The sequence below is a fragment of the Dermacentor variabilis genome, chromosome 7, assembly GCF_050947875.1.
Source record: "Dermacentor variabilis isolate Ectoservices chromosome 7, ASM5094787v1, whole genome shotgun sequence".
Taxonomy (NCBI): Eukaryota; Metazoa; Arthropoda; class Arachnida; order Ixodida; family Ixodidae; genus Dermacentor; species Dermacentor variabilis.
In genome coordinates, this window is record NC_134574.1 from 128302602 (window position 1) to 128316343 (window position 13742).

A 13742-nucleotide genomic window follows, 5' to 3' on the forward strand; every position below is an offset into this window, starting at 1 on the left:
TTGATGGCAGTTGGTGACAGTGGATTGCTTGTTGACAACGAACGCGTGCTGGCACTACCACGTTATCGACTCGTTACTTTCCGCTCCTGCTCCTTGTTCTTTTGTTCTTTACCCGTATTGACTCTGCATATTTATCCAAGCTGTCTGGCATTGAACTTTAGTTGGAAGTTAGCGCTTGCGCCTGCCGTGTCGTGTTTCCAAGCGGCGTCCTAAAATTCGTATCTCGAAATCTAAGGATCACGTGCTAGCACAAACCAATGCCTCGCTAAATCACGTCAGTAATCGTTCAATAGAGGAAAGGAAATCAAACAAGGAAAGGGATCGAGGAAGCGAACACCTTGTGAGGAGCAATCGTTTATTGAACACCGTTCGTTCTCTTCCTCGGAGGCGCGAAGGTTGAAAGTCAACGTGCGCGCAGGTGAGCCACGCGTCTCCAGCGTCTGAACGGTCCAGCGTGCGTTCCGGCCCCCGCACTTGTTTCACACGGCTGATGAAAGGCCGGTGTACTGCGAACGAGAAGGAGCTCGCATCAGACAAGGCGAGGTGATAAGATGTGCCGAAAAAATAACTTAGAGGTGCGCTCTCAGTTTCAGGATTTCTTAACTCTAAGAGTGATCCATCTGCCAACAAAACGATAGGCCCTCCTGTAGTTACTCGCTCAATGCTCGATCATCATCACCATAATCATAATCATCATCATCATTTGGGGCGATAAATTGAAGCGATGTTGCGGCGGGGCTGTGATTGCGCGGCATAAATATTCCCATAGAACGCTCTATACGTGCTAAGCAGTACAAAAAAAAAATATTGTTGCGGTACGAAACAATGTATACGAAGCGATGTCTACAAAGGCGACAATATGTAGCCAAGTGGACGCGCGCGGCTTGTGGGCTGAAACTTGCATTCCTCGCGAGGCGCGACAAACAAACGCAAGGCGCGAGCTACGTGTAGTTTGGTCTTTAGATTAGGGTTACCAAGCGTTGGGGTTCGCAAATCGCCGGGCTTACACAAAAAAAAAGAAAGAAAGAGAACGCACAGGGCCTAGAATGGAGTTTGCGCGAACGCTCGTAAGTACCGTAATCTAAAATTATCGTATAGCACTTCATCACACACACACACAAAAAAAACAGAAATACAGAAAAACAAGACGAAGCGTCGAAAAAGGAGGAAGGCGCCTCCGTGCGGCACTCACGATTTCCACGGTGTGCGTCTGCAGGTTTCGGCTGACCGTGATCTCCTTGATGGTCGGGTCGGCGGCCGATCTCGTCAAGGGCACGACGACCGCCGACTTCGGCTCGGGCGCGCCGAGCAGCGAGATGGCCATCTTGTCGGCGTGGAATTGAATGACGACCGTCATGTCCATGTTCCTCTGCAAGCCCCCCAGCGTGGCCGCAACCTGGCCGCCGTACAACACTCTGATCCTGCCGGCGGCGGGGTCGCCGAGAACAAAAAAAGGAATTCGGATCGCACGCGAAACAGGAAACAAAACAAAGCGAACAAAAACAAGATTGTACAGACCCGATGCATATCTTGGAATATACTACACACACACACACACACACACATATATATATATATATATATATATATATATATATATATATATATATATATATGTTAAGTGTAGCTTTCGTTTAAGTGGTTAAACGAGCGCTGGTGGTCTGCCAATTTCATTCTTGCGTATTTCATTCGGGAAAGTGGCGCGCATTTCTTTCATTCGGGAAAGCGGCGAGCATTTCAGTCTTTCATTCAGGAAAGTGGCGAATATTTCATTCTTTCATTCAGGAAAGTGGAGAGTATTTCATTCTTCCATTCGGGCAAGTGGCACGTATTTCATTCTTCCATTCAGAAAAGTGGCGCGCATTTCTTTCTTTCATTCAGGAAAGTGGCGCCTATTTCTTTCTTTCATTCGGGAAACTGGAACGACAGTGAATCTTTACAGGGATTTCGACGGCGCCTATTTCCAAATTGGTATGGTATGATGAACTTTGTTCAGGTACTGAAGATCAACCCTTAGGTTGACGCAGGTGGCTCCCAAGTTGGGACAGTAAGGTTTAACCTTACCGCCGTATCGTGGGCCGTCTGGACGACCTGTGGTTGATCTAAAGGAACTCTACTGTGAGGGGCTCTTCACCACCAGTGTCCTTCCTTGTCACAGTCTGTGAAAGACACAGGACACTGCCGAAGCAAACGGTCCAGAGTAACGATGCCATTACACTCCTCGCAATCGTTTGGCACCTCTCTTTCAGCATATAGCTTGTTGATAAAGTGTCGTTCTGAAAATTCATCTCAAGTGAATACGCCTTGCAAGTTCGGCGGCTAAAATTCGTAATGTGCGATACGTGCCGAAAAGTAACAAATAAGAAGCTAATTATAATATTTGTTTCATTAACTGAATATATATTTCGATTTCTTGCGCAGCTGATACCTGCGTCTTAGCATAATCCAACTCGCGGACTATGATTACGTTTTCTGCAACAGGCAGGCAATCGTTAAAAATTCTGTAAGACCTAAAAATAATCACCGCGTTTGTACCATAAAATAAAAAAAAATTAAATTGCCCGTGCCAGTTTGTTATTTAAGAGGGAACTGTAGAGTCACTGGCGTCGAGCTGTATTTTTTTCTTTTACTTCGGAAACAACACGCACTGAGTGTTTAAACCGATCGATTGATTGATCGATTGAAGCAGTCCTTACTCTCCCGTGGGATTCTCGCGCATAATGCACTTCCCGGTGAACCGCAGGAAACCGCCGGCGCCCACGACGTACTGCGGGGGAAGCGTGTAGCTGTGGTTCTGCAAAGAAAAAGAGGCGAACACGTCGATGAGAGCAGCGGCAGCGCAACAGCTCGGTACACTAAAGATCACCACGGACCGAGGCGTATCCGCGGCATGTAGGCGATCCTTTTACAACGTCAAAGACATCTGGAGGCCACATTGAAAGGGTACGGTGCTAGAATACTTAGAATACCCTTTTCCAACGTCCATGACATCTGGAGGCAACATTGAAAGCGTACGGTGCTAGCACACTTAGAATACCCCTTTTCCAACGTCCATGACATCTGGAGGCAACATTGAACGGGTACGGTGCTAACAGACTTAGAACACCTTTTTCCAGCGTCCAAGACATCTGGAGGCACCATTGAAAGGGTACGGTGCTAGCAGACTTAGAATACCCCTTTTCCAACGTCCATGACATCTGGAGGCAACATTGAACGGGTACGGTGCTAACACACTTAGAACACCTTTTTCCAGCGTCCAAGACATCTGGAGGCAACATTGAACGGGTACGGTGCTAACACACTTAGAACACCTTTTTCCAGCGTCCAAGACATCTGGAGGCACCATTGAAAGGGTACGGTGCTAGCACACTTAGAATACCCCTTTTCCAACGTCCATGACATCTGGAGGCAACATTGAACGGGTACGGTGCTAACACACTTAGAACACCTTTTTCCAGCGTCCAAGACATCTGGAGGAACCATTGAAAGGGTACGGTGCTAGCACACTTAGAATACCCCTTTTCCAACGTCCATGACATCTGGAGGCAACATTGAACGGGTACGGTGCTAACACACTTAGAACACCTTTTTCCAGCGTCCAAGACATCTGGAGGCACCATTGAAAGGGTATGGTGCTAGCACACTTAGAATACTCTTTTCCAACGTCCAAGACATCTGGAGGCAACATTGAAAGGGTACGGTGCTAGCACACTTAGAATACCCTTTTCCAACGTCCATGACATCTGGAGGCAACATTGAACGGGTACGGTGCTAACACACTTAGAACACCTTTTTCCAGCGTCCAAGATATCTGGAGGCAACATTGAAAGGTATACGATGCTAGCACACTTAGAATACCCTTTTCCAACGTCTAAGACACCTGGAGGCAACATTGAAAGGGTACGGTGCTAACACACTTAGAACACCTTTTTCTAGCGTCCAAGACATCTGGAGGCACCATTGAAAGGGTACGGTGCTAGGACACTTAGAATACTCTTTTCCAACGTCCAAGACATCGGGAGGCAACATTGAAAGGGTACGGTGCTAACACACTTAGAATAGCCTTTTCCAACGTCCAAGACATCTGGAGGCACCATTGAAAGGGTACGGTGCTAGCACACTTAGAATACCCCTTTTCCAACGTCCATGACATCTGGAGGCAACATTGAACGGGTACGGTGCTAACACACTTAGAACACCTTTTTCCAGCGTCCAAGACATCTGGAGGCACCATTGAAAGGGTATGGTGCTAGCACACTTAGAATACTCTTTTCCAACGTCCAAGACATCTGGAGGCAACATTGAAAGGGTACGGTGCTAGCACACTTAGAATACCCCTTTTCCAACGTCCATGACATCTGGAGGCAACATTGAACGGGTACGGTGCTAACACACTTAGAACACTTTTTTCCAGCGTCCAAGATATCTGGAGGCAACATTGAAAGGTATACGATGCTAGCACACTTAGAATACCCTTTTCCAACGTCCATGACATCTGGAGGCAACATTGAAAGGTATACGATGCTAGCACACTTAGAATACCCTTTTCCAACGTCCAAGACACCTGGAGGCAACATTGAAAGGTATACGATGCTAGCACACTTAGAATACCCTTTTCCAACGTCCAAGACACCTGGAGGCAACATTGAAAGGGTACGGTGCTAACACACTTAGAACACCTTTTTCCAGCCTCCAAGACATCTGGAGGCACCATTGAAAGGGTACGGTGCTAGCACACTGAGAATACCCCTTTTCCAACGTCCAAGATATCTGGAGGCAACATTGAAAGGTATACGATGTTAGCACACTTAGAATACCCTTTTCCAACGTCCAAGACACCTGGAGGCAACATTGAAAGGTATACGATGCTAGCACACTTAGAATACCCTTTTCCAACGTCCAAGACACCTGGAGGCAACATTGAAAGGTATACGATGCTAGCACACTTAGAATACCCTTTTCCAACGTCCAAGACACCTGGAGGCACCATTGAAAGGGTACGGTGCTAGCACACTTAGAATACCCCTTTTCCAACGTCCATGACATCTGGAGGCAACATTGAACGGGTACGGTGCTAACACACTTAGAACACCTTTTTCCAGCGTCCAAGACATCTGGAGGCACCATTGAAAGGGTACGGTGCTAGCACACTTAGAATACCCTTTTCCAACGTCCAAGACACCTGGAGGCAACATTGAAAGGTATACGATGCTAGCACACTTAGAATACCCTTTTCCAACGTCCAAGACACCTGGAGGCACCATTGAAAGGGTACGGTGCTAGCACACTTAGAATACCCCTTTTCCAACGTCCATGACATCTGGAGGCAACATTGAACGGGTACGGTGCTAACACACTTAGAACACCTTTTTCCAGCGTCCAAGACATCTGGAGGCACCATTGAAAGGGTACGGTGCTAGCACACTTAGAATACCTCTTTTCCAACGTCCATGACATCTGGAGGCAACATTGAACGGGTACGGTGCTAACACACTTAGAACGCCTTTTTCCAGCGTCCAAGACATCTGGAGGTAACATTGAAAGGGTACGGTGCTAGCACACTTAGAATACCCCTTTTCCAACGTCCATGACATCTGGAGGCAACATTGAACGGGTACGGTGCTAACACACTTAGAACACCTTTTTCCAACGTCCAAGACACCTGGAGGCAACATTGAAAGGTATACGATGCTAGCACACTTAGAATACCCTTTTCCAACGTCCAAGACACCTGGAGGCAACATTGAAAAGTATACGATGCTAGCACACTTAGAATACCCTTTTCCAACGTCCAAGACACCTGGAGGCACCATTGAAAGGTATACGATGCTAGCACACTTAGAATACCCTTTTCCAACCTCCAAGACACCTGGAGACAACATTGAAAGGTATACGGTGCTAGCACACTTAGAATAACTTACATATGCGCACGTTAGTACCACCACGTTATTATTATTTTCTTCACGCCCTTCATCACACGCGGTCCTTGAGTATACGCACAGTTGCGAAAACACGATAGACGTCTGGTTTGGTACGCCGCTTCGCCGAAGCGGGTGGGTAGCGCAGGGACTCAAGGTACCTGACTTTGGCTCAAGAAATCGCATGTTTCGAAAATCACTGTCATTGGCTTCTTCTTCCTTGAGTTTTATATCTTTTGTAATCTTATCTTATTTTATTAATTTTATTTTTTCTTTTGTTTTGTTTGATTAATACGACGTTTTCCTTTGTGCAGTGAAAGCGTAACGCGTCAGCGGCGGTCTCCCCGAGTGAGTGGACGTAGAAATGATTGTGCATTTATATTCGGGACAGTGTGCTTACAGAGAAGTGTCACCACCGCTTTTCGTTCCACGTTCCTTGCAAATGCACACAATTGCAGCTGCGGAAAGAAACCACAGTGGTCGATAAGGTAAAAAAAAAAATTGATGGCGGTCTCACTGGCTCTGAGGCACATGTTTGGAGGAAAGAAGCATGGCTTCCGAGATGGGGCGGCGCACGCGACCGATTTTAGTGCTCAACCTTGGAGGCGATGGAAGAAGATATCTCGAACCGAGCGTTATACAGAACTAAGTACCAACCAATCGGCCCAAGTTGCGTTTCTTCCAATGGGTTTCCGAAATTTAGCGATTGTTTTATTTTGAGCAATTCCACTTGCATTAGCACAAGTGCATGACTCAGAAAGGAATCGAACCAGTTGCAATGGAATTTAGCGGTGAGCACAGTGTCGGAAATCAAACTAGCGGCGCTTTGGCCAGGCCGAACGTTCCAACTCTGAAACGAGCGCTATTTGCAGTTGCGTCTAAATCTCTTGCGAGCAAATTGACAGCACACCGCGCTGAATGAGAAAACAGCATTTTCTGCTTACACCGCTACACTAAAGCTTGCTTACAAAACGATGTGTCGCCTCGGGGTATAATTTGTGTCAAGATCAACTTTCGGACCTTCTGATGTATATCTGTAATTGCTGCCACCGTTGCCTGCGGACAAAAGTACGCTAACGAGAATATTCCTGCTGCTTAAGGCATTAGTAACGCAAATGCTGCGGCAGGAGACGGAACTAACCACACCAAAATCAAGCTTAAGCGTACATTACTAATTTATGAAAGCGTCTGCCTGAACAAAGTACATTCCGCGACTCGAGACGCCAGAAACACGTTTAAGGTATATAAAAAAACAAGGAAACGGTCTCCTCGCCGGGAACACAGAAATCGTCTCGAGCGAACTGTTTCGAACAAGCCACCATATAGTGTCAGTCATCTTTTTTTTCCAATGCGCAATTTTCTCATTCATGTCGCTCTCCGTTGGGCGTCGTCTGCTACTTTCGGGAAACTATGAAATGACGAGTTGCCGTCTGTCCGCCGCGATATGACCGTGATGGTAAACAGCAAAATTCTTTCGATAGCCGTATTTTTTTTTTTGGACTTGTTCACAGCGGCATCACGACGTTTTGATAACTACGAGGCAACGTTGCAGTGCACACCGTAGTGTGAGAACTTGCGGCTGAACCTAGATCAGCTGGTTCTCGGCGCGGCCGAACTTATTGGTTGCGCCGCTGGCGCTGAAGCAGGCCGCACCGCCTGTTTTCAGTCGGTAGGTGTGATGTGTCACGTGTGCCCGCTAGGCGCTGAGACTGGCCGCATCCCCATTTCGCATTCTGGTCAACTTGTAGGAAAGCGGGATAGTACGTGTTTTTTGACCCTGCCGTCTCCGTTGGTGTTGCTTCGCTGTTGCGACATCTTTAAAGATGGGTCGGTGCTTTGCAGTGCCCCTGAGTCGCGGACATGACTGAGTGCTGTAGGAAATCGGGTCACTCTACATAATCAAACGCTGGTGATTACTCGCGAAAGGGATCCTTATTTCACGCGCCAGTTAAGCCGCGCGAGCAAAGTAGCATGCCGCAGGTAGGAGCACGAAGAAAATCTAAATTAGCGGCGCTGTGAGCGTCTTTTATATGCAAAACAATCCATCTACATAACGACCCGGCTTGAAGCCATGCTTGAAGCCATATTTACTGATCGGGTGCTTACATCGCTCGCGTCACATTGTGATGACTGTAAAGAACAAGGCAGTGCCCCAACTCGGTCACAAATTTATTGCCGACGTCAGACGGCCACTTTCCAACGCGATCGCACCCGGTCCGGATCGAAATTCCGGACCACGACGGTTGCTTGTATATAGGTACATACATAAAACATATCCCTCAAGGACCTTGAAATACCAACTGCAGAGGGGGACCGATTACCCGAGCGCCACCGGCTGGACAGGAAGCTCGAATTCGCGTATCGAATATAATTTGGCAAAGCCTTTATCTTCGTTCAAACTCAGCTATCTCCTCCACAGTTTCTTTCAAAGAGGCTCCTTCATGCCGAGAAAATTCGCAAAGCAAAAGTTTGTGCCGCTGACTGTCTACGAAAATTCGTTTCTCACTAGTACAATAAACATGTAGGACACATTACACCAAAAGCGGTGTTACTCGCACCTCTGAGATGCCATGTCACAGTATCTGCGCGAATCTGCACCTCTGCACTTGTCGCGATAACCTGCACTTGTCATGCTTTCTTTATTCCCTTATTCCTCATCGTAAATTATGTATAGTCTCTATTTCCCACCTGTTGCAATGCTTCGATGCAGCTGTATATATATTACAGTCTTTGATTACAGTATTTGACCTCGGTACATCCTCCTGTATAACATTCCCTTGTACTGTATCTTGTCTATTAATAATAAGAAACACCATTCATTCATTCATTCATTCATTCATTCATTCATTCATTCATTCATTCATTCATTCATTCATTCATTCAATGAACAAGAGATATTGCACACGTAGTCGAATACATACCAGTTCTGTCAGGGTCATCTGTTTAGGAGAAGTGTGGTGTGCTTCGTAAACTATAAAGCCGTGCATCTTCTTGGATGTGTCTCCTACAAACTCCTCACCGGGGGTCAGGCGCGCACAGTCCTTGAGCATGGTCGCAGCGGGACTTGAAGAGATAGTGGGCGTCCCGTCCAGGTACACCTGCAATGGCGGAACGCCCGGAAGGCTCGATCACGGAGGAGTTAAGGATGGCTCGCGTTTTGCACGACCCTGCCAGGGCACACAATAACTTACGGCATGTGCACTCGTCTGTGGGACTGCGAACTTCTTTGCGCGTTCTCGGAAACATACGAATCGCACGTGCTTACATATACGGAATGCTCGTTTATCTTTGGTGGGTCCCTAGACCCACGTCCTCCTGTCACATTGCCGACAGACGTTTTTTTTGCGATTTTTTTTTGTGTGCCACATTTTGTGACAAATTCTGTTGAGACCCCCGTGGAGTAGTCGGTGCCGCCTAAAGGCGTCAGTCTCTCCTACTACATCGTGTCAACAACAAAAAGGGGAAGATTCTGCGCAACCAAGTTGATGCAGAAGCAGAAAAGAAGTCTTTTCACTAGATTTTTTTTTCTCTCTTCCTCTTCCTCAATCTCGGCAATCAGAGTGAACAATCATACGTACCTCGATTTTGTTACTGGAATTCCACTCCAACTGGATGACGTAAATTTTTCTGCTAATGGTGGTGGCCTTCTTCAGAGTCAGGTCGTAACGGTGATGGTTGCTGTACTGCAGGTGCCTGCTACCCACGTAGAGCTTGCTGTCTTGCGGATCCTGGCGCACGTAGAAGTATTTGTTGCTGTCCTCGACCGTCTCGTAGCAAAGCTCCATGAATTTGCTGCAAAGAGCGAGAAATTACGTAGCTGCCTTCTTTTGAGTGATTTTCCCTAGCCGGCAAAATCTATTGGGGCGCCTTTATTTACTAATCCGCGTGTCATTTCGTAGGAAACTTTACAACACTGGGACGGTAGGAGCCAGACTTTTTATTTAGGCGACTGATTATTTTTAAATGAATATTGTTGGAAATCGGAAAACTAAAAATGGCAGAAAGGAGAACTGTCAAGTCTGCAACTATATCAAAAGCAAAAGAAAAATATATGACAATTTTGTAAACTGCGCGTAATAATAAATCTATAAGCGGACAAAATTCACTTATTATACACCACTCTGAAACGCTCCACTAATTTTGAAGGAGGTCGTTTGCAAAACTTGGGTAAACATTGTGACAATTTCGCGTAAGCTCTAAATTCATATATCAAATTTGTTCCCTCGAGATGCTCTAACAGATTCGGTTTACGGAACTGCAGTCTTTGTTTTGGGGTCAAGGTACATATGTGTGCACTTCGTGCTTCTATTTGTTTTTTCTTTTCTCTTTTTTTGAGACTTACCACTTTTCCAAAATTTTCCAGAAGTATTCCAGGCGTAAATCAAGATTTTGTTCATTAGAGTCTGCTAGGATTTAACGTTCTCTCGTAAATGCAACGCATTAAATTAAAATCGGTTCAAGGGCTGTCTCCTAAAAGCATTTCTGCGTTTTACTTGTATTTCAGTAAGGCTGCATCGGCGTTGGCGCCGAGCTAAAGCTTCCTATTTAGAGGAATCCAGCGTAAATGTAACTGAATATTGCTGTTCTTTTTCATTAAAAACAACTAGGTTTTTCTTAATTCTGAGCATGCCTAAGCTACGTATCTATAAGGGAAACGTGGCATGATCACCTGCGCTGTTTACAACCCCATAACTAACCTAATACAACCCCACAACTAAGAGCATTAAATAATTTTTTTTTTCGTACAGCAGTAAGTGAGAGGGACAAACTACCACCAGCCCTAACACTGAGTATTTAAATAACTGATCTTATTTACATATAATACAGCTGTATGTTTCCTTGTTGGCCGTTTCATTATGATGTTGGCACGTACTATTGCTGTTAACAGCGTTTCTATTGGCCAGTGTTTCTTTATGTTGATCATACATCTATGTTTGATTCCTACATCAATAACGTTTTTACTATTGAATGATTCACTCCCCATACAATCGCATTGTCTGTGTTCATAACTCCGTTGTTTTCTATGCGAAAGCGACAAATGGGCCCATTCAGCGAAAAAGCCGGCGGTGTCTGTAGCAGCGAAAAGGCACCTAAATTCCCATTGGATGCGACGCCGCGTCACGAACGGGCCTCGACGGAGCGCAGCGGGTGAATCGGAACACCTGCTGAAGCGATAGCGCGCCAGACGCTGCATCGCCGCGACGCCACGTGACCAGCGCGCCTCGACGTAGCAGGCCCGGTGACGCGACAGCCACGTGACGACACGGGCTGTCGTCGGCGGGCCGGTCACGTGACGCGCTTGCTCGCTCTCTCGTCGCGCAGGACGGCATCGGTGGCACGCGGCGTTGGCACCGCAGCCTGCTGGCTCGGGAAGCACGCGCCGCTGTGCATACATTACTCGCAGCGCGAAACTCAAAGGACCGCTCAGCGGCGTTCAATCGGACATCAATGCTTTCGCATTCACAACTCGTAAGAAATGCTTAGGTGTCCGCTGATTTTTTTTAATCTTTGTTAAATTGCCCCTCTTTTAGGGCCTATCAAGGACTGCTGTCTTCTGTAAACAAACAAACAAACAAACAAACAAACAAACAAATAAATAAATAAGTACATTCATTATATCGGATACAACCAATCCTCTAATGAAAGAGCAATAAAGGGAACCGAGTGACCCGATTTTCGTTACTCACAATCGTACAAAGCCAACAATGAAACCCCCATGCTTTCCTTGGTTTCATTGTCTGCGGACATCATGTGGTTGTAAATAATCCTGTACTGTCTTCTTTCTCCATTTCAAATACTTTTCACCCTTGTATCTTGAACCTAGCCGTAGAACTTTAAAGTGCGTATTTGCCTGTGCCTGGTACTTGGTTATAAGTTATAAGTTCCTGTAGCGTGAATACAATATAAACCCTGCAAGGCCGCCTCATACGAGATTTTGCAGCGCATCTCTCCTGGAATTAGCGAGCCAATGAAAAGATGCATCGACTTCAGAAGCACCGTGTCTATCAATTTCTTTCTTTTATGTTGCGATATTTTCCACACAGTCACCTGATCAAAGATTTTTCTTCCCTTGAATGCCTGAAGATTTCTTAGATCGTCTTAAGCGAGATACACAATTTGGCAATCATGGCTGTGTTCAAAATGAAGTGAAACGTTCTTCGCTGGCTTGTGAAACCAAATTCTTTATATTCAATTCGATGCAAGTCAAATTTGGATTCGTTTTGCTTTTCATGAGTTATCCAGGAATTATAAGGAATGGGAATCGAATTGAAATCTAATCTGTACCTTATTCGATTCTAATTTGTTCAGTTGAATGTCCCTAGTGGCAGAGGGCCGCAGAATCCGATACATAGAACATGCAGAAAAGTGCAGAGTGCTTACGAGGGTAAAATTTCAAGGACAACAGTGACCTTTGACTCCTTCACGCATTTATTCTTGAAGTCGACTTTGAAATCCTTATCTAGCGCATTGATTGGTTCCTGCAATATAAAAACAGCAAAAAAAAGCACAAATTCCTTGCAACGTTTGTACGCATAAACGACACGTAGCTTCTTGGAGTTTATGAAGAAAGTCTAAACCAATGGTTAACGCCTTAGTTAGTGTACACTCATGCTACACGCGTGTTTAACACGGTTGAAACTCGAAGACAAAGCTCGCTGGTACGCATAACGGCGCACGGGGACGCGATGATGTCTTGCACTTGGTGCGCGCGACTTTCATGCTTTGGTTCTTGCACGAGTTCCGTCGTGTCTGGGTGCGACTAGGACGTGCAAGGCAAAATAGACACAAGGACGCTGAAGTAGGAAACGCATCTGTGAAAGTTGACCGCCTGTATACGCCCCCTTACGAATGCGTGATCTGTACCACCACGGTTGTCGACCGAATGTTGACCAAACGTTGAACGAATGTTGACCGAATGTCCACTAAGTTTATGCCATCTATGATGAGGCACATGTTACTTTGAGACCATACGCTTTAGCCACGAAGTAGACAAGCGAGTAACTTCCGGGCTTGCGAAGATTGAAATCGCCGCTGACGACTGGGGGAAATTTACAGGGTCTGACTGGCTTGGATTCGAAAATGTTTACGCACTCCACAAGCTTTTATCTAATGTCCTGCAGCACGTAGCAAAAATTTATTAATTTAGCGTGGTCACTATTAGAGACAGACACACGGAAATTTGAAATGTACATTCACTTGAAACGATTTGTTTTATTCACCAGTTTTGAGATAAGCACTGTCAAACTTGCGGTGAAAATGCGCTATCGCTGCATTTACTTTTTCTTTTTTCAACAAAACGCCTTTTTTGTGCATTTAAGCTCGAGAACTACTGTAATTCCAAAGTATTCCGTCGCAATTTTTGGGGAACGCATATCTCTAAACTGGTGTCATCATCTGAATTTGTTTTAAGTAGACATATATTTCGAAGTCGCCAGCTACAATGCGTAAACTGTATTATGTGCGGTGGAGTAATTGGTTCAAACGTTAACTGGTGTAACTTCGTTGATGAAAGACGGATTATCGACAACACATTTTATAAGTCACTGTTGCAGTGTTCTCCATGAAACGGGCCTGCGTGCTTACATTTAACTCCATTATGACGTTTTGCCGCGTGGCAACCCGAGTCAAAAAAAAAATTGTTAGCTTGTCAAATAGTCTTTTGATTTCTCGTGCAGATAATTTCCGCCTTGTACTCTAGCATAAGTGAACTTTTGTGCCATATGCCACGGTAGATTTCGAAAAAAAATCCATTAAGGATTGACAAAAACACAGCCAGTATACACAGGGCACGTGCTTCAACTAAGTCATGCTGAGGCTTCAAAC

The 13742-nt window shown here is 45.6% G+C and overlaps 1 protein-coding gene across 1 annotated transcript; it reads right to left on the reverse strand.

The window, feature by feature from the left end:
- Positions 1-350: 350 nt before the first annotated feature.
- On the reverse strand, positions 351-12391 carry LOC142587122 (uncharacterized). Its single transcript, XM_075698011.1, has 6 exons — positions 12300-12391; positions 9497-9710; positions 8840-9016; positions 2697-2794; positions 1193-1421; positions 351-506 (listed from the first exon to the last, which is right to left on the reverse strand). Exons 2-6 carry the CDS (start codon positions 9701-9703, stop codon positions 480-482), a joined length of 738 nt encoding a protein of 245 aa, XP_075554126.1. The 5' UTR covers positions 9704-9710; positions 12300-12391; the 3' UTR covers positions 351-479.
- Positions 12392-13742: the final 1351 nt, after the last annotated feature.